Source organism: Pelmatolapia mariae, linkage group LG14 (genome assembly GCF_036321145.2).
Source record: "Pelmatolapia mariae isolate MD_Pm_ZW linkage group LG14, Pm_UMD_F_2, whole genome shotgun sequence".
Lineage (NCBI taxonomy): Eukaryota > Metazoa > Chordata > Actinopteri > Cichliformes > Cichlidae > Pelmatolapia > Pelmatolapia mariae.
The window spans coordinates 6,253,254-6,281,081 of NC_086239.1; the positions used below are offsets into that span (position 1 = coordinate 6,253,254).

The 27,828-nt window shown below is 42.2% G+C and overlaps 1 protein-coding gene across 2 annotated transcripts; it reads left to right on the top strand.

Annotated features, from left to right (window-relative positions):
* The first annotated feature begins 644 nt into the window (after positions 1-644).
* On the top strand, positions 645-27,381 carry LOC134640925 (large neutral amino acids transporter small subunit 4-like). 2 transcript variants are annotated; one of them, XM_063493026.1, is made up of 15 exons: positions 645-812; positions 2,844-3,066; positions 7,164-7,383; positions 7,474-7,529; positions 7,687-7,763; positions 16,854-16,946; positions 17,138-17,271; positions 17,692-17,903; positions 20,905-21,048; positions 21,161-21,178; positions 21,410-21,536; positions 21,617-21,749; positions 22,115-22,188; positions 23,755-23,878; positions 23,978-27,381. In XM_063493026.1, the coding sequence occupies exons 2-15, from the start codon at positions 2,907-2,909 to the stop codon at positions 24,137-24,139; spliced, it is 1,734 nt and encodes a 577-aa protein (XP_063349096.1). In that variant the 5' UTR covers positions 645-812; positions 2,844-2,906; the 3' UTR covers positions 24,140-27,381. The 2 variants fall into 2 exon arrangements, with proteins under 2 accessions (XP_063349096.1, XP_063349097.1); XM_063493027.1 differs by lacking the exon at positions 21,161-21,178.
* The last annotated feature ends 447 nt before the right edge of the window (positions 27,382-27,828 follow it).

Below are 27,828 nucleotides of genomic sequence, written 5' to 3' on the forward strand. Positions count from 1 at the left end.
GTATAATCTCTGAACTGCGCTGTCATGGTTTGAAGCAGCCAGCAGGTGTCGCCCACTGAGAATACTCCCCTGGTGTTATTTGCCCTCCTCAGAGGGCCTTTTTCCTCTAGACCATGTAAACTCTCCTCTCCTGTATTTCAAGGAATCCTGCATTTGGCACGAAGCTGAAAGTAAACAGGGTGTCACCTCATATTCTGGTGGATTATGGGCAATTTGTGGCTTACATAAGCACACACACGCGCGCGCGCGCGCGCACACACACACACACAAAGGCTTTTCAGAAGTTTCCTAGTTTACCGTAGCCCACTGACACCTTTAATGCAGATGCAGAACATTTTTTCCTCCACAGATCACAGCTGGACAGTCTGGGTTCTGCTGTCCTCTTTATGACACTGTTTTTGTTTCACAGTGAGAGCTACATAATGACCAGCTGTTCAGTCCGTGTCCAAACAAGCCCCCACAGTATATTTCTTAATATATTGTGAAACAGTGCACATGTATAACATTGGAGCGCTCTGATTGGCCACGGTTGGTCTCTAGCTCAGCCAGTAGCCAATGGAGAGGCTCTGTTGTTTGTGTACCGCTGCTGCGCTCGTATAAAAAAGGAGGCGGCGACCCCCGAGAAGGAAAACTGAGAACTGAAGAAAGCCAGGAGGCACCTGGCTGTGAGCTGTCACCGCTGCCCCGCGTCTCTTCCACCGACCGACGCTCTCACCCGCAGAGGCGGATCTGACTGCGAGGAACGAGCCGCTCAGCTGAACCCCCCCCCACACCCACGCCACCTCCAAGACCCACACACGCGCGCGCTTCAGGTGAGGTTCGCACCAGAGGATGCTCTGCAGACACTGCTCCCCGGGGAAGAGGCTGCACATATTCTGAGATGACGTGATCTGTGACAGGCGGCGTGTTGCAGTGTCCTCCTTCACTCACACTGTCTCCGCTTTGCTTAAAGGCTGCTGAGAGGAAGCTCGAGCTGCAACAGTCGTGACTCTCTCATCAACTTCATCCAGCCTCTCACTGTGTGTCAGTCATTTTCCATCCGCGCTTCGCTTTTTTCAGCGCTTTTTTACAGCAAACTTACAACTGATATGATCACACAGTCCATATTTACACAGGCACTCAACATACTTCATTTTCCTCTCTTTATTAATCATTAATAACCAAACTGTTATTAACCAAACTGAAGGTGCTTTTAAAGTACTGGTTCGATTTATGGTAGAAGTAATGTGACGGAAGCTGCTGTCAAGAAGCAAAGTGATAGCGGGGATGCTTTGTTTTGGAGGCTGTTTGTGTCTAGTTAACTGTCTTTGTTTGGGCATGATGACGGCGGTTCCCTCTGAGCTGTTGTTGATACTGAACAGCTGAGAGCTTCTGGCTGAGATCGGCGTCAAGTGCTGAAACAAGTGTGCAGACCCGGAAAATCAGACGAAGTGGTTTTCAAAAATAAAAGCAGCAAGAATGCGTCGAGCGCTGAGAGCGCGCGGCTGAACGCGAACGCGTTTTATATTGAAATTCAAAACCGGAATAGGAATATAATGTTCTGTGTCGCTTGCAGGGGGCTAGAGATGTGGATCGAGGAAGGTGGAGGGGGTGTTTTGTGCGGATGCTTTTAGTCCAGTTCAGACCAGTTCTAAGGCTTCTGCTTGTTCACCGCAGTGTTCTTTGTCTCATTGTTCAGTGCGACGAAGCTGATGCTGAGAAATGCACAAACTTCTAATGAACTCTGGTCCGTGTGTGTTCAAGCTATATTAGCGTATTTTCACGGTCGTTAGTGTTGGGGTCGTCGAGTTAGGCTATCTCAAGTTTATATTCACACAAAAACGAGGACAGTAGTTTTAAAACGGTCTTCTTTCAAAAGATGACTGTCTAAAATGAACAAAGTGGAGGGAACAAATAGGGTTATGTGTTCCAGCCAGATGGAGTTTTTTTTTTACCGGGGAATTAAAACAAGTACAATTACACATAAATGTCGCTCAGTATTATCAGATAGATGTTGGCTGGGTGTTCGTAATAAATTCATTTCTGGATGTTTGAATACATTTCCAGTGAGTATTTTATGCGTTATGACGTTAGCCTCTGTAACGGTGCACACTGCACTAACAGCGAAGCCAGCTCCTGTTGAGAAGCGCTCGCGCTGAACACCAACCAGCAGCAGCTGAGTCTCGCGCCGCGCTGGTTCGAACCGGCTGAGCTTGCGCTGCATTCAGTTGAAGTGGGATTTTCGGACAACGTTTGTGACAAAGGGTTGCTCCACAACCCCAAATAAAACGCCTCACGTTTCAGCACAAGCAGAGGAGAAGTCGTGCCCCGTAAAGGCATTTTTTATTTTAAAACTAAAATAAAATTTAAATCTGACAGTTTCCACGTCAAAACTTATACAAACAACATTTTCAAAAATGTAAACACCCTCTGCCGTGTCCTATTCGGGTGGAATACAACAGCAACCTCACGTGTAGCTGCTGTACAAACAACCAATAAGAGGAGAGCTGTTGTACCCTGGAGCCAATCAGATATGTCAGGGGGAGACAGTTTAATATTTATAGGAGGGGTTTGCTGCTCAAATGTCTCAGCTGTTTTCAGTTTGTGACTGTCTTCTCCATCACACCCGTCTTCAGTAGGTTAAAAAAAAGACCTGTACTGAATATGGATCCAGGACTCATCTAAAACACTTGCAAGAGGTCATATTGTTCAAATATTTCATAATGTTAAAGAACTACATGTTAAAGAGCTACATGAACTAGACTTAACGAAAATAACTATAAATAAACCTGTAAGAATTACTTCATCATGGGTATAATTTCTGGTTGTCATCTTGTCTCTGCTGTCTCTATCTTATCTTCTAGGCTTAAGCAGCCCTCCTCATATTCGGTCAGGTCTAGCACATTGCTACCTCTGATCCATCCAAAATGGCTCCTACTCTGGCCACGGCCTTCTCCCGCCGCTGGTGGATGGCGGTTACAGCAGTCATTGAGAACCTGCTTTTCTCTGCTGTGCTTCTTGGCTGGTCGTCCCTGCTCATCATGCTCAAGTCGGAGGGCTTCTACTCTTACCTGTGCAAAGGACGAGGTGAGTCTACTTTACTGTAATTGGGTTATCATGTGTGGTTTTGGTGAGGGGGGTTGTTTACTTGGAGTCCTTGAGCAAATGAGTATCTGCTCAGGGCCCTTTTGACCTGTTTAAACAAAAACACATCAAATTCATTCATTTTCCATCCTTTCTTCCTTTCTGCATGACGATCCCCTGAGCTGGTAAAAAACTGAAAGCCTCAGGACACTGATCTTAACACTCAGGTGTACTTGCTGTTCCTCTGCTGTGGAATTATGCAGAACACATAAGCAAGTGTGCAAACCTTTTTGTAGAAAGTACCCATGTTTTATCTTACTTTGGCACCTCATCCTCAGTGCAGTGTGTTACCTCTCTCAGCAGGAGCAGGACCTTTGAGAAAAGTGTCTGCCTGCATATTGGCAAACAAGAGCTTCTCATTGATCCAACAGTTGGCTTCTCCTTGTGGAAAACGGGTCATTATGGCGACAGCAGCCTAGGTCTGAAAAACCCTCAAAAGCATCCATAAAGTGCTCCTGCACAACAATGCCACAGATGCATCAGAGATGGTCATTTTGTTGTTATTTGATTCTGTCTCCTACTCTGTGATCAAAGACGATGCAGTAAGCTGCTGTACTCAGAGGGTTATTATTTGGTTATGAAAGATTGCCCTGTTTAAAAAGCAAAAAAACCCCAACCAGATGAGGACAGTGGTTCCTCCATCCTATCATTTGGTAATCAGTGCTCTCCACAGAAACAGTGTAGATGAGGTGAAATGTAACAGCATGCTGAAGAGAACTCTCTCCTTCATCTTCATCATCAGGGATTGAGTTTTTATCCATTGCAGCCCGCCTGTGAAGGAGACCATTCATCCCTTCATTCCCCACAGTGATCATCAGACAGGCTGCTCTCTGTCTTTGTCTCTTTGATCCTCTGATTGTATCTTCCTCTGTGTATTTCTCTCTTTGTATCCTACAAAGCAGCAGCCGCGAAAGCCTTGCAGGGTTAATTTGTGCATATAAAGCCTTTTTTAAATCAATTTAGCTCTGCTAATTCTCTTTCTCTGACTGTTTTGCTCGGGTCATTTCCTTATCTGTTTGCTCTGATTAAGCTTTAGGTATCTCTTACTGTTGACTCAACTCCTTCCACAGTGACCTGACCTCTGGCACATCATTGTAGCCCCACACTTTTAAGAACCACCCGTTATTGTGTTAAATCTGCATTTTGTTTTTGTTTTTTTACATTTCACTTCAATAGTGAGAAGTCTGTGAGTGAAATTAGGAGGACCAGGCATTTTCCTGCAAACAGATGCCCTGATGAGGGAGGAAAGGGGTGCTTTAGAGACTTAAATATGAAGGCACAGTGTGAATATATGATTCTTTGTGTGACTGATATTCTATTTGAATGAGCTGTTTGTTCAGTTTGCGCATATATCTCACATCAAATCATAAAAATAGACAGTTTGTGTTCCTAACCTTTGGTGTTTCTATGGTGTGAAGTGACCAAAACAGCTTTTTATAGTTTTATTGTTTTACTCCAAAGGAAATCATGATTTCAGTACTTGAAGTAGAGTGCTGCTGCTCTGTTTGCATTTTACCTGTTGAGGCTGCATGGGTAGGTGTACAGACTTGTAACAATCACTTGACCTTTGCATAATAACCACATCCTTACACGAGCCACTGATCACAAGAAGCACAGCCTTCCCAAGAGGTCACTGCTCTGTTTTTGTGTTAATACAGCTGCTGTAGCATGGTTGTGGTTTGTGGGCTCTAGAGCGATGTTTCTCCTATCATTGCTCATGCTCTCCTGTCAGTTGACTCTTTTAGTGATAAGCTACGTTTCTTGGTAAACAGACAAGCCAAAAGAACAGTGCTGTTGGCACACTGCAGTAATGATTAAACCAAATCACTTTGTTGGAGATGAGACTGTTTGACATCCTTTGTATCCACAGGAGAACAAAAGGCCATGTTGAGAATCTTAGAAGGTTCCTGTGGTGTTGAAAAGAACACTGAAGAGCGGGGGACATAATGTGACTTATCAGAAAGACGTTTTCAGAGAAGGGGAGTTGGAGCTTTATGCCTCAGTGTGTTTGCATGGACAGGTTTCTTCCATTATTGACTCATGTTTGCTGTGGCCATTTGATTAGTCAGCAGTAGTTGAGGCTACTGGAGGACAGATGCTGCTATCTTCTTTCACAGTCAGCACTTAATGCTCTTGTCTAGTTGATGTGAAATACCTGCTTGGGAGGCAGAGCACATAATCTATAATTGACAATAATATTAGATGAAAAAACTAATTTTCAGATGTGGTGCCCATATGAAAGACTCTGTTGACTGTTGTGATCACATTACTTTACTAACCAGATGTGTTTCTTGCTAGCAGGCAAGGCCAGCAACTTCAAACGTTAAACTGCAGCAGTGGCAATGTGCAAAGTTTGCAATTACAAACTTTGCACATTGCCCGACAGGGTTGTTAGCATAGCTAGCAGGCTGAAAGATCATAGACAATAAACATCAGTCAACTGGGTCTTGTGCATTGTTATCAAAATAAAAATGATCTCTTTCATTTTATAGGACTGTTGTTGTTGGTTGTCACAGCAGCAAATATACAACAAACATCAAGAAGATTACTTCGGGGGTGCCTCTTGTGATCTCTTTGCCCAGGGTCCCAACAAATTTAAGAACCGCCACTGTTATTAACACTATAGGTGCCATTTAAAATGTATCCAGTGTAATATCTTGGAGTTATTCGTGGTTCCCAGTGGATGAATCAGTGTGGCTTTTAATTTCACATATGTGTACTGGCTCTTTTTTTAAAGAAAATTTTTAAGATTTTGAGATTGGAAGCTTAATCCCAAACTGTAGAAACAGCAACCTAGGGAAGAGTTTCCCACTTGGAAATGCACTGTGGAGTTTATCCATTTACTATAAATCAGTATGACGATGATGCACCCTACCTTGTGGGAAGATCCCACTGTGTGTTTCATTAATTCAATCTATATTGAGGATGCACTTGAATAAAATGTATCACATTAGAGGTGGAGGACATTTAGTAACATCCCACAGAGCATTCCATGTTTGTGCCGTCGTGCATAATCGAGCTCTTCTGCATGTGTTTAGTTAAAAGCAGCCTCTGGAGCTCAAGTGTCCTTGTGTCCCTCAGTGAATGAATGCACCAGCATTAGAATTACCCTGCAGTCATCAGATATTCATTAAGCCACGTTACCTTTCACCTCCTCTTATCACAGGGCACATGCCAGTTTTTTCTGCACCACTCTACCTTAAATATGAAATAACTGCTTTCTGTTGGTCTCAAACCAATGCCTAAGGGGTTTGAGACCAACAACAACAACACATCCGTCCTCCCATCCTCACTTTTCCCTTGAGTAGAGCTCAGTGACACACTCTTGTAACGGGAAACAGATTTCCAGTTCTGTTTACACTGAGTGTGCAGAGGCTTCAGCTGCTGTTGCAAACTTGCCTGCAGGACTCAAATAAAGAAAACACTCAGATGACTTCCTTTAAAGCTCCCTCCTCCACATATGAAGTATGTGGTAACTGCTGATTTGACTTGTATTGTTTTCCTTGCCTAATCAAAGACGAGTTGCTTTCCTCAATCAGTGCTCCTGTGTGTCCTCTGTCTATCTGTCTGACACCAGCAGAGTTTACCCAACAGCAGCGGTCTTATCGAGCACAAGGACAAAAATAGACTCCACATGAACTCGGTGGACTGTGTTTACCAGTAATTCACCAGAGGAGGCAGACTGATTAAAACTGTTACAGAGTTGCCCTGCACCATGCAGGGGGTTCAGTTTGGGTCTATTTCTGGTACTTGTTTACCCTGTATTGGGTTGTTTACTTGACCTTTGAATGAGTTTCCTGGCTTTTTTGATCAGGAGCTCAGCTCTGAGAGGGGAGGGGTGACTGTAAAAGCTCAGTATTCCCAGAGCAATATCAGAAATAAGCTCTGAAAAAGCAAGCAGGTGTTAATTTCAGATCTCACCTCTAGAAATGTCTAGAAAACTGTGTCAACAGGACCTTAGCCTTGTTAGTCTTATGTTGCAAAATGGAAATACTGAAAAAAAAGTACATAAAACTCTGTCTGCTCTTATTTCCAACCAGAAAACAGCTCCAGCTTCAACTTCTCCAACACATCCACCCCTGCAGCCAAAGGTGCAGAAGAAGAATACTTGGAAATGAACAACTGGCCCATCTGCAAAGACCAGGATGAGATGCTGAACCTGGCCTTTACTGTGGGTTCCTTCTTGCTGTCAGCCATAACTCTGCCCCTGGGTATTATCATGGACAAATACGGGCCGCGGAAGCTGCGACTGTTGGGGAGGTGAGCCCGTGAATCCTGCTGTCTGTTGGATAGTGATGGTCCTTTTCTTGTCCAACCTGTTTTTCATAGCCAACTGCTTTGTCTTTCCAGTGCCTGCTTTGCCTTCTCCTGTCTTCTCATCGCCTATGGTGCCAGCGATCCCAACAGTACGTACCTCTACCTGTGTCACATACATCTCATTACATTATCACGGCTCATGTGATGTATTAATGCTAATCAATCAGATACAGTATGTGAGATTCGTCATGTGTCGGCCTAGTAAGTCTTTCTAGTAACATCTGCGTGTGTTTCTTTCTCCGGTAGATCTGTCCATCCTGATCTTCTTCGCATTGGCGTTGAATGGGTTTGGAGGCATGTGCATGACCTTCACTTCACTGACGGTAAGAGATGCTTTACGAAGCTCACATATTGGGACATACTTAGCTTTGGTCTGTATATAGCTGGTATTTCATTTGTTGCACTGCTTCATTCCTACTTCTCCACAAGTCTTGTTTTTTACTGGGGGGTGACTCTCATGATTGGGACATAAAACTGCATGTATAGAATCAGCAATCAAACAACAACAACAAAAAATAACTACATTTGCCCCAAAATAAGCTTTTGAGAACCCTTTTTCCACTGGACCTTTAGCTTTCACTTCATTGCTGGGGAATTCTTCCTTGGGTATGGTTTCAGCATTTGTTCACTGTTGAGTCTCTCTCTTATTTGACTTGGTAGTTGCTTGCTGAGGCTGTAATCTGTGCAGGCCACTGTGTGGTTAGAATATATTCTGTGAATGAAATGTTATGATTTGAACAGTGCACAGAGTTTGAAACATGAAACCTTCGGTCACGTTATCGAGATATCCCTCATAACTCATCGAGGCACGCTGAAGAATCCCTTCACCCTGCGAAATGTCTCATAGCTCTACAAATAAAGTGTTGTGGAATACCTCAGTGCTTTTCATTTATTAGGACAACAACCTCATTTTTCAAGGAAAGGTAGTGCTGCCAGCTTCTCCGCAATCCGACACTAAAATCTCTACTTCGTTGGCAATTACATGCAGTTTGTTTCCTCTCTGAATGACAGCCTGTAATAAAATATCAGCGAGCCACAACATTGTGATATCTGGAGAAATGAAAAGGTATTAAAAGGGGAGATGGAGGAAGAGAGTGAAGTGATGGCTTCAGACGCGCATACAAAGAAGTGAGGGGCAGAAAGATGGATGCATTCGACAGAGGAAACATTTAAAAAAGATGGCTGAAGGAAGGAGCTGGAGAGAGACGGCTGACAACAGGCTGCTTGGAGGAGAGGGATAAGAGGTGGTGTGCAGATAGGAGAAGGGTGGCGAGGGATGCAGCGACTGAGGATAGCCAGTGGTCAGGATGACCTCATCAGTCAGAGAAAGTGCTGCATCACAGGAGAGGACACGTGAGCAAGAGAGTTGTTACAAGGCAGAGAGCAGTGATCTATTATTCACTCCTGCTCTGGCTACGAGCCAAATAAAGACCTCTCCTGATTATTATTTCATCCACACAAGGACGTATGTGTGTGTGTGTATGTGTGCACGCGCGTGTATCACTTTGTTGGTTCATGGTAGCTGCAGTATTTCTCTTCCTGCCTGAACAGCCGAGGTGGACTCTCTCAGAAAGGGCTCAAACAGGAAGTAGCAACATGAGGGCAGTGTGTGTATGTGTGTGTGTGTGTGTCTTCTCCACCCATGCTTTTCCATTTCCTTTCCAGGCTGTGTATTAGGACCCTGACGGATACATGCACTAGCTGTTCAGCTGGTTTTATCGTGCTGCACTCCTCCCTCCACACCCCACACACACACTAGTCTGAGACCGGCTGTTTTCGTCTTCTCCTGTTTCAGTTTTAGCTGCTCTCACACGACCGTCGAAACTCTGTATGTGTGTGTGTGTGTGTGTGTGTGTGTGAGTGTGTCTGTGTCAGGGTGTTTGCAGAGCTTAAAAAGCACATAATCGATAGATTCAGAAGGTCGTAGAAGATTTTTAAAACTTCTAAATTTAACCTTTTTAACATTTTTATTGTTCCATGCTGCTAAGAAGTATTGAAAAATAAAACCTAATCATAAAAAAGTGGAGCCCCTGTAATTTAAATTGGTCAAATGCTGGGGAAACTGAGAAAGAGGCAAATAAAAAGTGCTGCTGTGTGAATGCTTATCTGTTTCCATTCTCTTTTTCCTGAAGCTCTGTGTGAAGAAACTATAACCTTTATTTTTCAGGGCGTGGAAAGCTCTCAAGCTGCATTTGGACTATCATAGGTCACCAAAACTCCTCAGGTCACCATGACCTGTGCCATTTTCCCACTGTGCGTCTGTGCATGTTCCCAAAATCATCCCCTTCCTCTACTGTTTTACATTCCTTTTTAGTCTCTGTTCATTTGGCTTCTCCCCTTCTTTCTCTTTGTTTTTGCCTCAATTCTACATTCTACCCAAACTCTTTGTCCCAAGCTGTCGATGAAAACAGGCAGTGAAGGATGAGCGCAGGAGACAAAAGAGAGGAAGGGAGCTGTGGTTAATAATGACTTTCTCTCTGCTCACAGTCTTGACTTGTAAGCAGTTTCATGTTACAAACCCCTCTACATACATACACACATACATACTGTAAAACCACACCCACAGGCACACTTCAAGCTCCACCTCTTGTTTTTGTCTGGCTGGTGGGACATTTCGTAGCCCACCCTGTTTGCTAAGTTTCAATCTGAAGCTCTGCTCAAAAATCTGCTTTTTGTCCAATGTCTTGAATGCACAGACTGTTTCTCTATCTGAAAACACGTTTGTTTACCAGCAAGCTTGCTGACTTGTGGTCATAGCTGCGAAATGTAAATGTTCTCTTCACTAAGTCACTTTCCAACTTTGAGATGTGGCTAAAGGAGAAACGGGGAGTGATTTCTTCTCAGTTGGACAATGTGTAAAGTGCACACACAGCACTTCATTCCACCCGCTGAAGTGATGGGAGTTGTAAGAAAAAAGCAGTAAGATCAGGCTGGAGTGAAATGGAGGAAGCACAGTATACTATATAAATTATTTACAGCACAAAACGTAGGGGAACAATGTTGGAGTGAAAAAGGTTAGGAGTTATTCAGTAATGTGAGATGGAAGCTGGCCAGACAGAGCAGCAATCGCTAATATCGAGCATTGCGTAGCGACGTGAATGGTCTGATCGGGGTGACTGAGGGGCTGGAATGACTGCAAATCCCAGATTAATGGTAATGTTGGATCTTAATGTTAGCTCAGAGACATCCCCACCCTTCCAAAGTCATATTTCTGGTGGAAACATTGCTGGCTTTGTTGTTTGCTGGTTTCACCCCTAAATATGTTTAGAAAAAGAAATTGACTTCTAATAAGCGAGAGAGCGGGATGACGTCAGGTTGAATGAAGTATGCCTTTTGGTGTTTGTCATCTGGTGTTTGCTGTTCTTGTGGCCCACTTGGCTGCTCTTTATGACTGTCCTGTGTTTCAGGACAGGACCGGTCAGAGCTGGTTCTCAATGGTCAAGCAGCATCAGGGTGCTGAAGTTTCCACTTGCTGCAGCAAAACCCTCTTCCTCCTTTCATTTCTCTGTTCTTTCCTCTCAGAGGGCTGAATCGAATTTTCTCTTCTTTTTTTTTCTGCACGAAAGACTCAGCATATTTTCCCACTCCTCACCCAGGCGTCTTTGTCACTTCACACTGCCTTTTTCATTTCAGTTTTAAACACTCAGCGCAAACAGACACACACTCTTGGTGGCGCACAAACTATGCGCAAAAGTGTGCCATGGCCAAAAAATTGCAGTGACAGAATGTTTGCACAGTCCAGTGATAAGACAATAGATGCAGACTGTAGTCTTACTCCGTTGCCTGAGTCAGTCTTGCCCGAAGCCCCTCTGATATATAATCAACAAACACGTAGAGCCTACTTATTATGTATAAGTGGGTCACAGCTCCTCTGTTTGCACTCATTACATTCAGCACTGTCACCAAATAACAATGAGTCAGCGCTGTCCAGGTTACAGCGCCTGTGCGTTTGTTTGAAGCAAACATTATTAGAAAAAAAAAGTTTTACAGTATTGACTCACACAGGTATGCTAGCAAATCTGTACTGTTGTCATAAGGTAGAGCTAAATGCTAATGTTAATATTTGCTAATAAACAAGTTGAGTTAAAATGTGTTTAAAATTTAACAGCTGAAGCACATCGAGCATTATGGTCGGGTTTTGTTTTAGCTACATCCTGAATAGGCAGTTTTTCTAAAGATTTATGATGTTACATGCCTAATACTGTTTTTTCTATTTAAACCTTTTCCATTTGGGTGTGTTATTAAAAAATGGTTTTAAATCACTGATGATGGCAGATTGTTTATTTAAAATGTTAAACATTATGTTTTCTACAGGACACAGACTGAAATGTATCCATCTAACTTGACTCTGTTTCATTACCTTTGCTCACATTAGCCATTGCAAACTCCTTCAACTTTGCTCAGATCTGTTTGCTGGCCTTTTAAGTACTGTACTAAATTGGAAAGCTCAGTAACACTGTTTGCATATTGCCTTTTGCAAATCAAATCAGGATGCCCCCCTGGTCATAAAACACTTCTTAGCCCATTCCGCCTGCCTTATCAACAAAATAGGGCAATGCTAACGTGGCCGCTGCATAAGTCCCCAACTTCCATGTGTAGTTTTTGCTATACTTATAGGGATTTTTCTTCAGGATGTAAGGATAGACAAGAACACTTGCCAAAGGTAACTACTATACTAAAAAAACACAAGAATCAAGAACCAATTCCAGTTATCCAACCCATTTAAACCCTATGCTTCTAGCCCATGCAATTTTTTTCATCAGTGCTAGCCTATGTTCTTGAAGTTGTGCGTGGCTTAACAGTGATGCTAAGCTGTTAGCATGCATTTCAGTAATCCACCTGTTTGTATCAAGCCTCAGTGATAAAAGGGTTGTTCTGATGCAAAAAATACCCCCAACCTCTGTAGACCTTGAGACTAGCCAAAAAGGAGCATTTGTCAAAGAAACATTTCTTTTCACTCATTCACATAAATCACACTGATGATATTGACAGCTTGCTGAAATGATAAGTGAAATGATAAGTTATATGGATACCCTTCAAACAAAAACCCAAACGCCCACTCTTTGCTTTCATATTTGTGTCTCCAGATATATTGGCGTTTTATTGTTGTCTTTATGTTTACACCATTTATCAAGCACGTGCATTACCAAAAAACCAAAAAAAAAACCCCACACACCTGCTGAACCCAATAACCAGTCCCTGATCTCTTATCTCCAGGTCACTGCTCTGAAGATAAAATAGACCTTTAGTGGCCGTTCAAATACAGGGCCCATCATCTATGTGTGTACTTTGTGCACGGATACACTGTGACCATAGAGCTAACAAAAGGGCTATTCAGGGACGAAGCAACAAGAGCGGTTGGTGATGGGTGTTATTACCTTCAGAGAGGTATAAGGCTGCTCTCAGTCTGTTCCTGCACCACTCACAGTGGAAATGAACACAGCAAGTGTGATATTTGTGATGACGTGGAGATTAAAAAACTAATAGAAGTAGTAAGGGATTAGCAAAGCCTGTATTTAGTGAAGCAGAAAGGTGAGGACAGAGGTGAAATTTCCAGAGCAAACACTGGGAAGGCGTTGGATCAAGAACTACGTGATCACATACTGTACCTTGAAGGTCGAGAAACATAGGCGACACATTCCTCTGATGATTAGAAAAAGCACCAAAACAAGCGGCTGTTCTCTGAAGTCAGGTCTTACAGGGACTGGGACTGAAAAACACACACAGATTTTTAGCTAGCTTAACAAACAGCTGTTGGATGGATTGCCAAAAAGTGTTGTGCGGATATACTATATCCTATGGCTGACATTTAAGAGTATGAATACAACTTTCAAGCCATTATATATCATAATTAGGTTGTAAATATTATCGTCCAAGTTGGAATTGCAACTAAAACATTTTAATGAAAACTCTCATGTCATCTGACTTGGTGTTAAAAAGTACAGAAGAGCACAGTACAGAACAGTGTATATTCTCATGGCCCTACAATATTATCATATGTCCAACAAAGTGTAAGGGTACATTAACCTTCTTAAGATGGTTAATGTACAAGCACATAACAGGGGAAAAGATTCAACTGCATGCACACTGCAGAGTTCCAGATTTACTTGTTTATTGCACCAGGAAAAACATGACGTTTCAAGACCACCTAGATTTATATTCACGATGAATATAAATCTAGGACAAATAAGAAATGAGCAGATATAAAAATTAAAGATTTAATCTTACTTGGGGCAGAAATGGGCTAAAATCTATCGTATTTAAAAACATTCATCTGAAGCTGGTGGCTAATTTAAATCTGTAGTCCTTTAGCAGATAGACACAAAACACTAGTACAGCTCATGTAAACAGTATTACAAAATACAAGGTGTTACCTATTCTTATCATGTTAGCATTGTTATGTGTATTTGCAGTGTTGTGGGATTGACTCTGTGAAGCTTCACAGAGCAGTGAGCCTGCATGAAGTCAGCTGCTTTTTGATCACTTTCATGATCAAGAGCTGGTTCATATATACAGACTCAGTGAATCCCCTTTGAGAAAAATGTGTGTTTATACTGCGTCACAAATTTGTGATCACAGGAGCATACTTTTGTCTGTTGTTGAGAGGCCATTTACAGTTAAAGTGTGTCTGTTAGCACGTGAGGCCACAGCTGATTCTTTGGTCAGTCTGCCTGACTTAAGTGTTATTGACTGCGGCTACGGAAACTCTGCTATCTCTTCCTCATCGAGCCCGACAGCTGCTTCTCCCATCGACGCACCCGCCCACACTTTGTCCTCACGCTGCTGAACCCATTAATCCCTACTTCTCCTTTCATGATTAGCAGACCAAACCGGTTTGTGACATGTTTTTGGGAAACAGTGGTCTCAGCAGCTGACTCTGACTAAGAACTAGAGTCAGTCACAGAAACTCCCAGTGTGACGTAAGCTTGTTTTGCTCAGCAGTATCACAAGCACTAGATCTGTTATGTTTCTTTTTTCTTTTTTTCCCACTGCTTCGGGCATGCTACCATTCACTCACGTGATTTTGTTTTCTCCCACTTTCCAGTGTGCTCACCGAAGTTAATGCCAATGATAACAGTTCCGTTCACCAGACAAAAAAGGTGAATGGCAGAGAAGTCAGGGACTGACTTATCAACACTGCAGTGGCCTTGTTCCTTTTTTAACTGTACTGAATATTTGGTAACTGAATGGGGAGCTATTTATTTGAACTAGGGATTTAGGGCCTGGATTAAAATGATTTATTAGAGAATCTGCCCCCCAGAGTGATTTCTGTTGTCCTTAAACACCCTGCTTATAATGAAATAATGGAGGATTACATTGAATTACTTTTTCCTTGATCATTTCCATTCAGTTGCTTAAATCAAAGCTCTTCCCATGATTTACAATATAATAACAGAACTCTTGCAAAAGTCTGGCATAAAAAGAGCCATCATCACAGGCCAGAGTGAGGAAGTGCTGCAGCGTCAGCAGGGAAATCTGAACCTGTTGACTGCATAGATTTGTGAGCGGGCCGCCATCATCGTGACACAGAATCTGCTGAGACGGGGATCTACGTGTCCTCTGTCTCCTCTTCACCAAGCGAGCCAAAGGTCAGCCAACTTGCCCCCTTGTAGCGCAGGAATTTGGGGGGGGGGGGGGGCTGGTTGTTTTGAATGACCTGGCTGGGGTGTAGTGATTTTTTTGTGGCTCATCTTTGCTCCAATTAGTGCAGGGAGTGACGTCCATATGGGGTGAGGGGGTTCGAGCAGCTGGCTAACAAGCTTCGCCCCTGTGGCGAGCACAGCGCCTCGATGGACGGGTGGATGGACAGATGAGGACAATGAGAGGGGAGCTGGAGGGAAGCGCCTCCGCTATTTATGACCCATAATAATGCTTTCAGTGATGAGTTACAGTCAAATTTTGAACTCCCTGCCCATGCTTGTTCACTGCGGGAGCTTCCTTTCAGTGCTTCTGACTCTGAGTTTGATTTCCTCTCTCCTATATAGCACTTTGAATCCAGATGGCACAGATGAACTCTGACCTACATCAGACCAGTCAGCCACATGGTGCTCTCATTTTCACACTGTTTTTCACTTCCTCAAGACGGCTGTTTACACTCTGAAGTTACCTAGTAAAGGAACAGCATGTACACTTATCTCTCGTCAAGAGCTGAGTGTCATTATTGCAAGACCCGAGCTTTTTTTGTCTCTGCTCTTCTGCAGATCTCGGAACAAAAACTCATCAATGCAGGCAGTACAGAGTGTGCAAATACTTGGTGGGGACAAGACTATCACCAGTCAATATTTGTGAGCAGCAGATTAAACTATTCGCCATTTGTATGCAGTGTGTGCTGCATTCTTTCACAGTCAGTGGCCATTTGCAGGTCTAAGTGGATTGAAGGACAAAATATGACAACAAAGATTAGTGCGCAACCTAATATGCTGTCCACAGAGCAGAAATGAAGCTAATCCAATTATAGATGGGTAATAGATGTCATTTTGGCTGCAGCAGCTCCACTGCTGTAGGTTAATGGGCTGTGATACATGTGAGTTTAGTTCAATGCTGTAACCTTTCCTGAACAGTACAGCCTGTTTCCTCAGGCACCAATTCAAGTATAAAGTAGCAAATGCTAAAATGTAGCATAGCATAGCGGTTTGCTGAGATTAGCCCACATGAGCTAATATTACTCACAGTGAAAACAGATTCATGGTGTGCTGTCATTAAAACTTTCATTTGCAGCAGAAGACATGAACAGTTCAGCATTTTGATCATCTGTCTTTACAAACTGAACGTGGACGACAGGGCTGAGCACGAGCTCTATAGAAACACGTATTATATTGCTGTAAAGAGGCATGCCTGGCTGAATGTACTTGAGTGGTGGATCACGGGGAATAGTTCAGGGCATTGCACATGCATGTAGTAGTTACTAGTCACAGGGTAGTCACACCTTACTCTGCTTTATCTTCTGTTTTGCTTTATATGGGACTGTCATTTGGAAGCAGACAACTTGAAAGTAGCGACTGAGCCCTTACAGATATTAGGAAAATGTTTGGTAAGTTTATTTCTCAAGCGAGTAGATGGCTGTTTTGCATTTGATTTCTAAAGATCCAGACTCGTTTTTGCAGTGAGAGGAGTCGCCTCCTACTGGGCACTTTTCACACTCGAAAGCCTTCATCTATAACACAGCTAACGAGAAAGCTGTTTTATCTTTGTTTTTGTTTCGCAGTTTCTGCATGCTATGGATTATTGATGATTTTTTGTCCTCCTTCAAGCCCCTGGCCACTAGTTTTTGATAATGTAAATCATAGTTAGGTGACATAAAGAGGTCAAGCTTGACTGCTTTGCTTCTCATGAGTCTGTGGACATTTTGTGCATTTAAATGAACTTGGTCTTGCAGTTAAATGTGTAAACTGATCTGTCTGCTCTCTTCACAGCTGCCCAACATGTTTGGAGATCTGAGGTCGACCTTCATTGCCCTGATGATTGGATCCTATGCTTCCTCTGCTGTCACTTTCCCTGGCATCAAGGTAACTTACAGTCACTCACTTACTCTGGCTGATTCTTGATTTACTTTAAACATCCACGTGTCCTCATCCATGACTGAAAGATTTTCCTAAAGGGCAATATTAGCTCAGAAGGAATAACCCTGCAACTGGAGAGTGTGTTATTGATTCTCCATTATGATGTTTTTGTGTGCGTCCCATCTTCCTGCCTGTAGGTGATCTATGATCTGGGTGCCACATTCATCTCCATCCTTCTGGTTTGGGCCGGCTGTGCCTGCCTCGTCTTCTTGAACTGCTTCATCAACTGGCCTTTGGAGCCCTTCCCTGGCCCAGAAGACATGGACTTCACGTAAGACAAACAGGCATACTTAGTCTGGCATGCACACAAAGCCGCATGAACATATGTGTAGCTTCCAGCTATTGTTTTTAAGCAGCCACTGCAGTATTATTAGCTAAGCTCGAGTTATACCTGCTCGAAAAATGATTCTGACTGAGCCTAGGCATTCTGGATTTTCCACAGAGATCACTGCTTTACCTCATACACACTGCAAGATTGTATACACGTACAAGCGCACACACTTATGTGCAGTAAATCCCAAAATAATGCAGTGGAGACCAAGTGAGCCCTAAAGGGGAAAGACCATAAAACCAGATGATCGGCCTACTTTGCTCTCATTCACCTGCATCTTTTAATGTTTCCTTAGCCTGTTTTCCTCTTCCTTTCGGTGTCTGCTTACATTTCCCCTTCTTTCTTACTTTCCTTTCTCAGGGTGAAAATCAAATTCAGCTGGCTGGGATTTGACCATAAGATCACCGGGAAGCAGTTTTATCGGCAGGTGACCACAGTGGGACGCCGTCTGAGCGTAGGCCATGCCATAAAGCAGCAGGAGGCGCCCTCCAAAGAGCTGTCCACACAAGAGGCCAACAAGCTGTGCCTGTCCACCGTTGACCTGGAGGTGAATTGCAAGAGTCAGGAGGAAAGTAAGTCTCAATAAGCTCTAACATCTAAAGTCTGTTATATAAAGACAGGATGAACTTAAAATAGAAACTAGTTGAATTGGAGCAACAGTTATGTTTCTTGAAAGACTGTAAAAGCCCATTCACAGTTTTTAGCAGTGACTTTCTTTGCCATCTGGTCGTCAAAACTGGAATCTAAGCAAGCTGCCGACAGAATATAACTGCTGTCTGTAAGAGGAAGAAATCCAAAAACATGCACAAGTCAGCACAAGTGTGCCTTGTGATCAAATTAGTCATTCTTGAGTAGATACTAGCTTATGAATATTCTCACAACTCAAAAGTCAGTCAGTTGGTGCAGTTAGACTTAAAATGAACTGAGCAAAAGAGGTGCTAAGTGTGTTTGCCAGTAATCAAGTCATAAAAGTGTATCTCTTCTCTTTGAAAGGACTGATGCCAAGTGGAATCCCACATAAATAAAATAAATCCCACTGATATGAAAAGCAAAGACTTGAATTCCGTTGTTATAGTGTAGGCTCCGTAAGTGCAAAGTGTTATATAACTTTTAAAAATTAACTTACTGTCCTTACTGTGTGCTTTGAATCATAAATCCAAGTTAAAATATGGACAATAGACTTATTAATATACTTAAAAATTTTAAATTTATTTTGGCAATGAATATTATTTACATAGAATATTTAACAATAATGTATTTCAAATGAAGTTTAAAAGTGTGAAATTTTTAAAAAAGGCTAACACTTCTGTTAGTTTTTACGTTTTTAAAATGTGATAACACTGTATGGAGTGTTTTAGGTTGGCTGGCAAAAAAATATCACATCCATGCTAAGGTAACCTCTGTTACCCATGCACTTTTTCAGTCCATCCTGGCTTTCCTAACAGGGTCAGGGACTCCCAGTGGGTTAGTCTTGTCACACCTCTCTCGGTCTCTTTGGTACCAAACGGACCGTGGAATCGGTTCAGACCCTGTTCTTAGAAAGGGGCTCAGCAGGTGTGTGTCGCGCTGGCAGGGAGCCCTAGAGAAGCACTGCGGTGGACTGTATCAGCCATTACAGTGAATTTCTGACTGTGTGAGTTTGGAGTGCATTCAGGATGCCTGTGGCTGGTTTCATAACAGCTGGACATGTCGGGATGTTTAAAGAGACCCATATCACACCCTCGCACACAAACTTGTTCCTCTCTCTGTTTGCTGTAAGTTGAAGCAGCTGTGAGGGTTGCAGAGTACATGCATCTTAGGCCTTGGCCTATTCCTCCTGCCTCCTCACATATAAGGATCAAGGTCGGATTCAAATGTTTGTGTTTTCTGTTAGGAATGCACTTAAATCATGTATCTGGACCGGCACAGTCAGCACTTGTTTGCTATGTTAAGTACACTTTGTACTAGAGCTGTAGACAGAGAATGAAGGCCAAAGAACTTTTTGTAAATATATTGGTAGATTTTGTAAATGTTGAAATGAAATATAAGCTAGTTTTACATTAACAGCTGTATTCTCTTATAAATTATTTATAAGAGAATATGCTCTATGAGCTCCATGAGCATTTTCAAACAATTAAGTCCAGGATAGATACCTGTTGTTGAAGACAATGAACCCATCTGCTTTATCTGGGTACCCATCATTAGTTGGTGTGTCCGGGGTTTCTCTGTATGGACAGCTGTCCATTTTCCACTTCTATCCACAGCATTCATTAATGATCAACGTTTCCTAGAACCCGCTTTCCTTTGAATCCTCCAGACATTCATTCACATTAAGATGTCACCATAACACCTGGGTGCCAGTGGGAAAATTTACATGTCAGTCTCATCCGTTCCTCTCAGCCAGTGGAGTTTTCCATCTGTTTAGAAAGTGAAAAGAGACTCTGCATGTTTGACCATCTGTACTTTAGATGAAAGTTTGTTGGTGCTGATAGTGGAGGCTTCAAACAAGGTCATCATCATGTAGGTTGTTTGTCAAGATGCTATGAATACACTCGTACATTTCTATTTTTATTGAAATGAGCAATCTTTTTTTCTTTAAAAAAAAAATCAGTTTCCTGGAAATCTTGTTGTAAACATCACAATCGCTGTTACAACAGTCTGACATCTTCGGCTGCAGTGAATTACCTACTCATCCATTGTAGCGATTGTCATGAAATTTGGTAGATGTCGTAGTCCTGCCAGGATGAATTGTAAAGACTTGTAAAAACAGGCCAACATATCAGTCAGTCCGGTACATTCAGAACTAATGAACATCACATCAGCCTCAGCTGTGCTCCTGTTTGATTAGCAAACATTTGAATGCTAACACTAACACTCAGCGAACCAGCAATGAACTTAGAGCCTGATATAGGTCGATATTGACTGATACTGGCCTAGTTGACTGATATGATATGAATAGCAATGAGAAAAGAAACAAATATGATAAATACATCTCTTGGTATTGGCTCAGGATTTTAGTGCATCCCTGCTAGCGCAGTAAATTATTTTCATAAAGTGGTAAACAGTACAACTTTATGCTGACTCATTATGCAAATTAGCAGTCATGTTAGACTTTTATCTCAAAGCACTGCTATGCCTAAAGTCATCCTCAGTGTACCACAACTTAGGCCTCATATATTTTATCATTTTTTTCTACCACTGAACACTTAAGAGCCATTAAATACTTTTTTGAAAACTGATTATCATTTCCCACAAGCAATGAACAGTTGATCTTAGCCCTTACATTGACTTTTGCTCTTAGTGTTCCCTACATCGTGCACAGATAAAGTTGATTTTGCAAACATCTTCTGATGCAGGCAGTGTCATAAAAACAGATTATAGAACTTTCTGCTCCATAAAAGGATTTGGATGTTTCCCTAAAGGCCTGTGAAGCTTTTTGGTTTTTCCACTGAATAATTCCCCTACCACGAGATTTCATATAACTGTGTACAGAAGGAAATAAAATCTCCTTATCCAATATTTTTGGTTAATATCTTTGTGGTATATTAACACAGTGATTTGATCTCACCCTGACTTCTCTCATTTCCTCTGCAGCTCAGAGCTTCATGAAGAGTATCTTCAGTCCCATCTTCTTGCTGAGCCTTATCACCATGTGTGTGACTCAGCTGCGCCTCATCTTCTACATGGGAGCCATGAACACTATCCTGGAGTCCCTAACAGGCAGAGACCTCAGCACAGGTGTGTGTGGTTGTTAGTGTGTCAAGCTATACATGTTTTGAGAGTGGTTGCGTTTTTATCTTTAACACCTCTTTGACATCTCTGTCATGCTGGCTTCCTGCTGTTGTTGCAGTGGAGAGGATGGAAGTGGGTAAGAGACCTGAGGCCACACTAGCAACCCTCTGCCCCCCTCCCTACCCTAAACTGTTTGTCCACTTTTTTGTCTAGAGCATGACTCCGCCCCCCCAATAACTCCATGTCCTCTGCAAACTGTTTTTCCATTCGTGTCAGTGTGCACCACCCTCTGATACCTTCATACTGTTTACCGGATGTTCACCCTGAAACCGTAATAACGCTGCCTCTGCCGCTGTTTGTCTCCTAGTGAGCGTGTACACCTCCATCTTTGGCGTGCTCCAGCTCCTGTGTCTGGTCACCTCTCCTGTCATTGGCTACGTCATGGACTGGAAGCTTAAAGACTGTGAGGATGAAAACGACAAGAGCACCAAGAGGTCAGCGTGCACGCTCAGGAGGAACAAATAATTCTATTTTTCTCAATTTTTTTTAATGTTTTCTTCTTTTGTTCTATCAGAGAGCCTGGTCAGCCCCGTCGCCCTGACAAACGGATCCAGAAGATCGTCAATGCCACCAGAGCTTTTATCTTCACCAACATACTCCTTGTTGGCTTTGGAGTCACCTGCATCATCCCCAACCTCCCACTTCAGGTGTGCAGTAGGAGGCTGGGGGAGCCATTTTATTAAAGTGTTTAGGTGGTGTGGGTTCACGCTCCTCTGCATGTGCTGCTGCTGTACGTCTCCCCTAGAGGGAGACTAAACACTGCAGAGAGAGAGAGAGAGAGTTATGTACATGATATTCAAACCACTCACATGGCAATGCAGCTGCTGATATTTCTAAGTGATGTGGAGCCACCTAGTGGACAAAAATGTTGTTGCAGTTTATTTTGTTCTTTCCTTGAATCTCATTTGTCAAAGACAAACCCTTTTGTTTTTCAGTGAAAACTCAGCAGGTCGGCCCTGAGCATGTATTTACTGTAAAAATCTTTCTTTTCCTCTTTTCTCTCCTACTTCAGGTTGTCTCCTTTGTCCTGCACACTATTGTGAGAGGCTTCATCCACTCTGCAGTTGGCGGGCTTTATGCTGCTGTGTAAGTGTGTGACACGTTTAAAAGATGATGGCAAACCAGTAAGGAATCATGCAGCCTAATGCTGTCCTACACTAGATACAGAAAGTGACTAAAAATAAGTGGATTGTAGGCATTTCTTCTTCTTTCCTTCTGTGCCAGCAATCACTCTTTTTGGACAACTTTCCACAAGATTCTGCTCATGTTCTAGAGCAGGGGTGTCAAACATAAAGCCCGTGGGCCAGAATTGGTCCAGCAAAGACAAAATGAAGGAGGGCATAAATTTTGTCCCGCTTTTCCTATTAATAAAGACCCCCTCCCCCATTGCCATTCATACTACTCCAAAAATTAAGATAAGTAATAGAAAATTTGTCTACTATAAAAAGATGTCTTCTTTTTTAACACTTTTTTCCACTGTTAAAAAAAACATTTTATGCAAATTAACAAAAACTTTATAAAACAGTATATTTTATATTTACTGGGCATTCTGGGCAGTGTGCTATGGGATTTTTTTTTTGTAATTTTACATTTTACCATTTTTGATAATTTCTCTGATTCTGCCACTTAAGGTTAAAGTAGGCTGTATATAGCCCACAATGCAACATGTTTTTGACATCCCTGTATTAGAGCAAAAATAGAAGTCCATCACTGCTGTTAAGTGATGAAGTCTGGCTCACAGTCACGGTTAATATGACACTTATAATGATGGAAAGTCATCACCTTGCTGCATCATTTGCTATTTTGTACTTTTATACCAGGATAAAAAAAAGAACATGTTCTTAGTATTTAAAACTAAACTTTCACACCACAGTTACTTTGGAAAAAAAAAACCCCCAACTATGATTGAAATTATAAACAAAAAATGTATTCTGAAAAATGTAAAACAAAAGCTATCAAGCTAACCACATCTAATGTAAAAAAAAGAAGAAGAAAGAATAGAACTGTCTTCACCTAAAATGGATTCTGTTTATAAATCTGTTAAAACTGGAAAAACAGTTTCTTGCATATAGATATTATATTTGCAGTAAATAATACTGTACATAATTAAAAATGGACTATAAGCATGTAAAAGAAGTGAATATATGTATAGACATTGCATATTTATTATGGAGATATGCTGTATACTAGCATGTATAGGCATGCAAATGGCTATTATAATTACGTAGTTGAGGTGAGGTGTTCTCACACTTTGACCTGTAGCAGCCACAGGTTCTTGCCTGTTGACCTGTGACTGTGTGCAGGGTGATAAGAGCTCAAAAATCTTATGAAAAATTTCCAAATGACTGCAGCTGGAGATTAGCTGACACTGCCACATTTAGAGAAAATGATGATTGGGCATTTTTCTTGGAATGAAATAAAATACCTTCCAAAACATTTCCTCTGAGTTGCAAGAACAGTATTATCCAAAATGAGCCTACACAGGATGTGAATATTACATAACAGTGTGTCTGGGGGCATGCGATATATAACTGGCTGTAAATTTGTTTTTAATTTGACTCACTGTAAATTGATTTATTGGGCCTGATAGTTAGCTCATGTTAGTTATGTGACAAATGTGTTCAAATTTCCCATGCTGTTTATCCCCTGCAGGTATCCATCCTCTCAGTTTGGCAGCCTGACAGGCATGCAGTCTCTGATCAGCGCTCTGTTCGCCCTGCTCCAGCAACCTCTCTTCATGGCCATGGTGGGACCCCTGGAGGAAGACCCCCTATGGGTAAGATGATGCACATATAGAGATACTGGCTTTAAAGAGTGTAGTATTCAAAGTTTAGAATATCATTATATCTAACTGCTTTACTCACGCGGTGCCCAGGTGAACGTGGGTCTCCTGGTGCTGAGCATGCTGGGTTTCTGCCTACCCTTCTACCTGCTGTACCACAGCCGCCAGCTCCAGCGCCTCCGAGATGAACGTGACAAAGATCCCAAGATCTACGTTAAGATGAACAACGGCAGCACGCCCGAGGCCTGCGTGTAGACGGGCATGAAGACGAGTTTTTACAAAGTAGATGAGCTACACTAAAGATGGAGGGGACTGAGGTCACATTCCTGTGGGACATGTGACGAATGAATTCACTCTGAGACCGCCGCACCTCGCACTCACAAATCTTACATTCCCCATGCTCACACAGATGCACACACTTCCACCATCATACTGACACCCATATGTGACTGAACACCACTGTGACACTACCTTCACCCTCTCTGTGAAGAACCCCTAACACACACACACATTCTTTCCACATGGAGAGCTTTCAGTTCCTTGACTTCACCCGTGAACCGAGGAGAAAACTGACTAAAGGGAGAGAAAAGAAGCAGCTGCTTCAGCCTCCCCAAAGGTTCCTCCTCTCTCACTTTTTTCTTCATGTCTGCCATTTTGTATTTCATGCTATTACATCCGAGGATCAGCTGGTTTAGCTTCTCCTAGTCCTACTTAAGAGACCACAGGAGAAGAAGATGCCAAAGCAAATGTTAGTGGCAGTGTTCAAAAGTTTTAGACATTTGCTTTATGATTGCCCAGGATGGTCTGGTTTTTGTTTCGGTGAGAAGAAGCACACATACTCAGACCCACTCAGCACGCTGGGCCACGGCATCTCCGTGCTCTCTTGTGCACAAGGGCATTAACTCAATAAGAACCCACAGACAGCAGCACTGGTAGCAGTTTAGATGGAAACCTGGACAGGTTTGAGCTCAGCGCACGATACATAGCCTCAGTGTGTGCGTGACATGATGCAGTGAATGCGTTAGTCTGCTGGGTTAGACACACACTGCTTGATGCCAGCGATGGTGCTGGTCCTTTATTACTGTTGCCATTATTTTCTTTTGTTTTGTTTCTTTGTCCATATGTTTGAAATATGTAACCTTTTTTTGTATTTACTTGCAATATGATCTTGGATGTGTTAGGTGTTTATTTCTTTTGCATGATCTCAAGCTATTAAGGTGGAAATGATTTTAGACATATTGTGTTTTCAAAGGTTGGTGTGGTTGCTAGGTGAATTTTAGGATCTTGATTGGTTGTAGCAATAAGTCGTCAGCGAGGTATAACATGCTGAAATCCAGACAGACAGGACATTCAGTGGACTGCATTTCCAAATCACAAAAAGGTGCTAGTTTAATCACAGAAATGTGTCCGTTGCATTTGCTTTAAGGCACTGTTAAGGTCATCAGATTACCAACGAGAGATTGTTTTTCTTAAGGCATGTTCCAAAGAATCAGTTATTATGTTTTGCTTGGTATCACTTCTGCTCGGTCACACAAACTCTGGGATTCTTGAATTCACCTCTTACAGACAAAGGGAGATTTAGCTTGATGGTAGCAGAGTGAAACAGACACAATCTTCCAGCTTCTGAGAAAAGACACCAGCGTTCTGAGACTAAGTACAGACAATAAAGCAGTCTTTGTCTTTCAAGCAGAAGCCCAGAACAGAAGCATGGAGTGTGTAGACGATGGAGCAGGGAGATAATAATTCAGTCTGCTGTCCTCAAATGTCATACAGAGAAGCTCCTCTGACACGCCCCGCCCCCAACTTGCAGTACGGTGACAGAGGCACATCCAAAGACAGCCTCATGACCCTCAGAGTTCCTCACTGTGATAGGGGTAGTGGATCTGGGTAGCATTTACCCCCGCTCTTCCTCCCATCTAGCCATCATCCATTCATCCATCCTTTCATCTGTGCTACCTACTCAAGCACACCTTAAAATGTTTACTGACAGAACTGAGAGACAAAGCTCTGCTGCCATCATATGCTCCCAGCGAATGACTTCATTAAGACAAGAACGGCACACGATGCACTTTAGAGCCTCTAAAACGGACCTGCCTGCCCATGTATCTATCACACAGTGCATGGCTGCTTATGGATGGTGCATGATGCAAAGAATGTAGACTCTGAGCTTAAAATCTAGATTTGTAATTTACAATTCAGTTATTTTTGTATAATGCCCTTGCTTCACACGTTCCTTTTATTGCCTTTTTGTGCTTGGACAGTGGGGCAGAGACTCGTCTTTCAGTTCTGCAACCTTCACAGGACGAACCAGTCGCAACAATCTCATCCTTGATGAACTAATATAGGTTTAAAGAATCAGTAGAAGACTGTATGGGTTAAAGTTGGTGCAGAAATGATTTTAGTTGGATGACGGGGAAAAAGTGTACATTTGTAATTAAAGGTGTTTGCATCTCTTTATCTAACTGAATGGTGGCCTTTTTGGTCATATATCACAATCCTGACTGACTGTATTTCCATAAATGCAGATCTTATTTCATACATCCACATGTCTTGTTGTTTGGAGCAGTTAGCTAGCACAAAAGGTATTGGATATATCAGACCTGAACAGATCTAAATATTTATCATTCTGCCATCTTTATTTGTATTTTGTAAATTCAGATCCACACAAAGACAACCAGGGAAACTCCTACTCAGAAGTCATTCCACATGTGCAAGATTATCTCTCAATAACAGTTTTGTGCTTGTGGGATACAACACAATGGATTTTTTTTTAAAATGGAAATGTAAAGAATGTAAAGTCAGTGCTCATATCTTCACTTACAAATGTACAGTTTTTGCCTTCTAAAACCTTATTTGTGGTACAGTTGTCCTTCATATGATTAAGGCCCTATCCTGGACTCCATAGAGAGTGCCTCTGGTAGCGTGCTGGTGTTTCCTGTAACTTAAAGAAGTGTCCTCTGAGTACAAGCTTGTGCAGGAATAACATCACATGTAAATGTCATGTGAAGACAGACACTTTGTGGACGAGTGAGTTTATTTTTTTCACAAACTGTAAACCAATCAGCACTTTTCCTTCATCGGTCTACCTGAAACGCCTCACCCCATCCTCCCAGCATCCTCACCTTCATAGCTTAACCCGAACCTCTGATAATTGGAATTGGTTTATTGATCGATGTATTGATGACTTGTTTGGTTTTTTTCTCATGATGAATTCCCAGACAACATTTCTGTGTGTTGTGTTTTTATGTCACTGTGTACTGATAGAAAATCTAGATTGGAGCTGAAACTCTGACATTTTTTTTTATCTACCTACCATGCTTCATTTGAGTTTTTCTGTCTTTTATTACGCTTCTTTGCCTTTGATGTTTACAAGAATGTCTTTGTATTGTCTTACAGTGTATGTTGGTTTTTCTTTTGTCTTGTACGACAGTATAGCCATTGTCTTGGACTTTCCAACAGATGCTGTTTCAACTAAAAAAAAAAAAAAATCAATATATGAAGCAAAATAAACAATAATTTGTACTGCTGTGTCTCTTATTTCCAGTGGCAGAGATGTGCAGATAGAGCTGGTAGAGGTACTACAATATGGAAGCTTGTGGCATCTGCAGTTAAATAGCATAGCAGGACAGAAACCACCCGATTTCGAAGTAAAGCAACAGAGAGTCAAGTCTGAAAGCAAACCTGTTGAGCAGCAGCAGTGAAAACAGTTCATTCACAACAGGTTCAACCTGAGTTAACTGTTTCTCTCTGTACTGGTTAGACCACACCGGGCGTTGACACACACTCCACCCACTAAGAAGACACGGAAATGTACATTATTATGTGCACTATCGAATACTTGGTGAGCTCGGATCACAGATTTAAATGAAATAAACATACAGGCAATCATGAGACTCACTAGAAAATGTTTCAATTATGCACCATCTATTTGCTATTAACGCACA

What these genes read in the sequence shown, in the direction of transcription:
- LOC134640925 (XM_063493026.1), top strand. Translation starts at nt 2,907, where the DNA reads ATGGCTCCTACTCTGGCCACGGCCTTCTCCCGCCGCTGGTGGATGGCG. An exon ending in AACGACAAGAGCACCAAGAG is followed by an intron (nt 21,537 to 21,616) that starts GTCAGCGTGCAC and finishes TTGTTCTATCAG; the next exon opens with AGAGCCTGGTCAGCCCCGTC. An exon ending in TCCCCAACCTCCCACTTCAG is followed by an intron (nt 21,750 to 22,114) that starts GTGTGCAGTAGG and finishes CTCCTACTTCAG; the next exon opens with GTTGTCTCCTTTGTCCTGCA.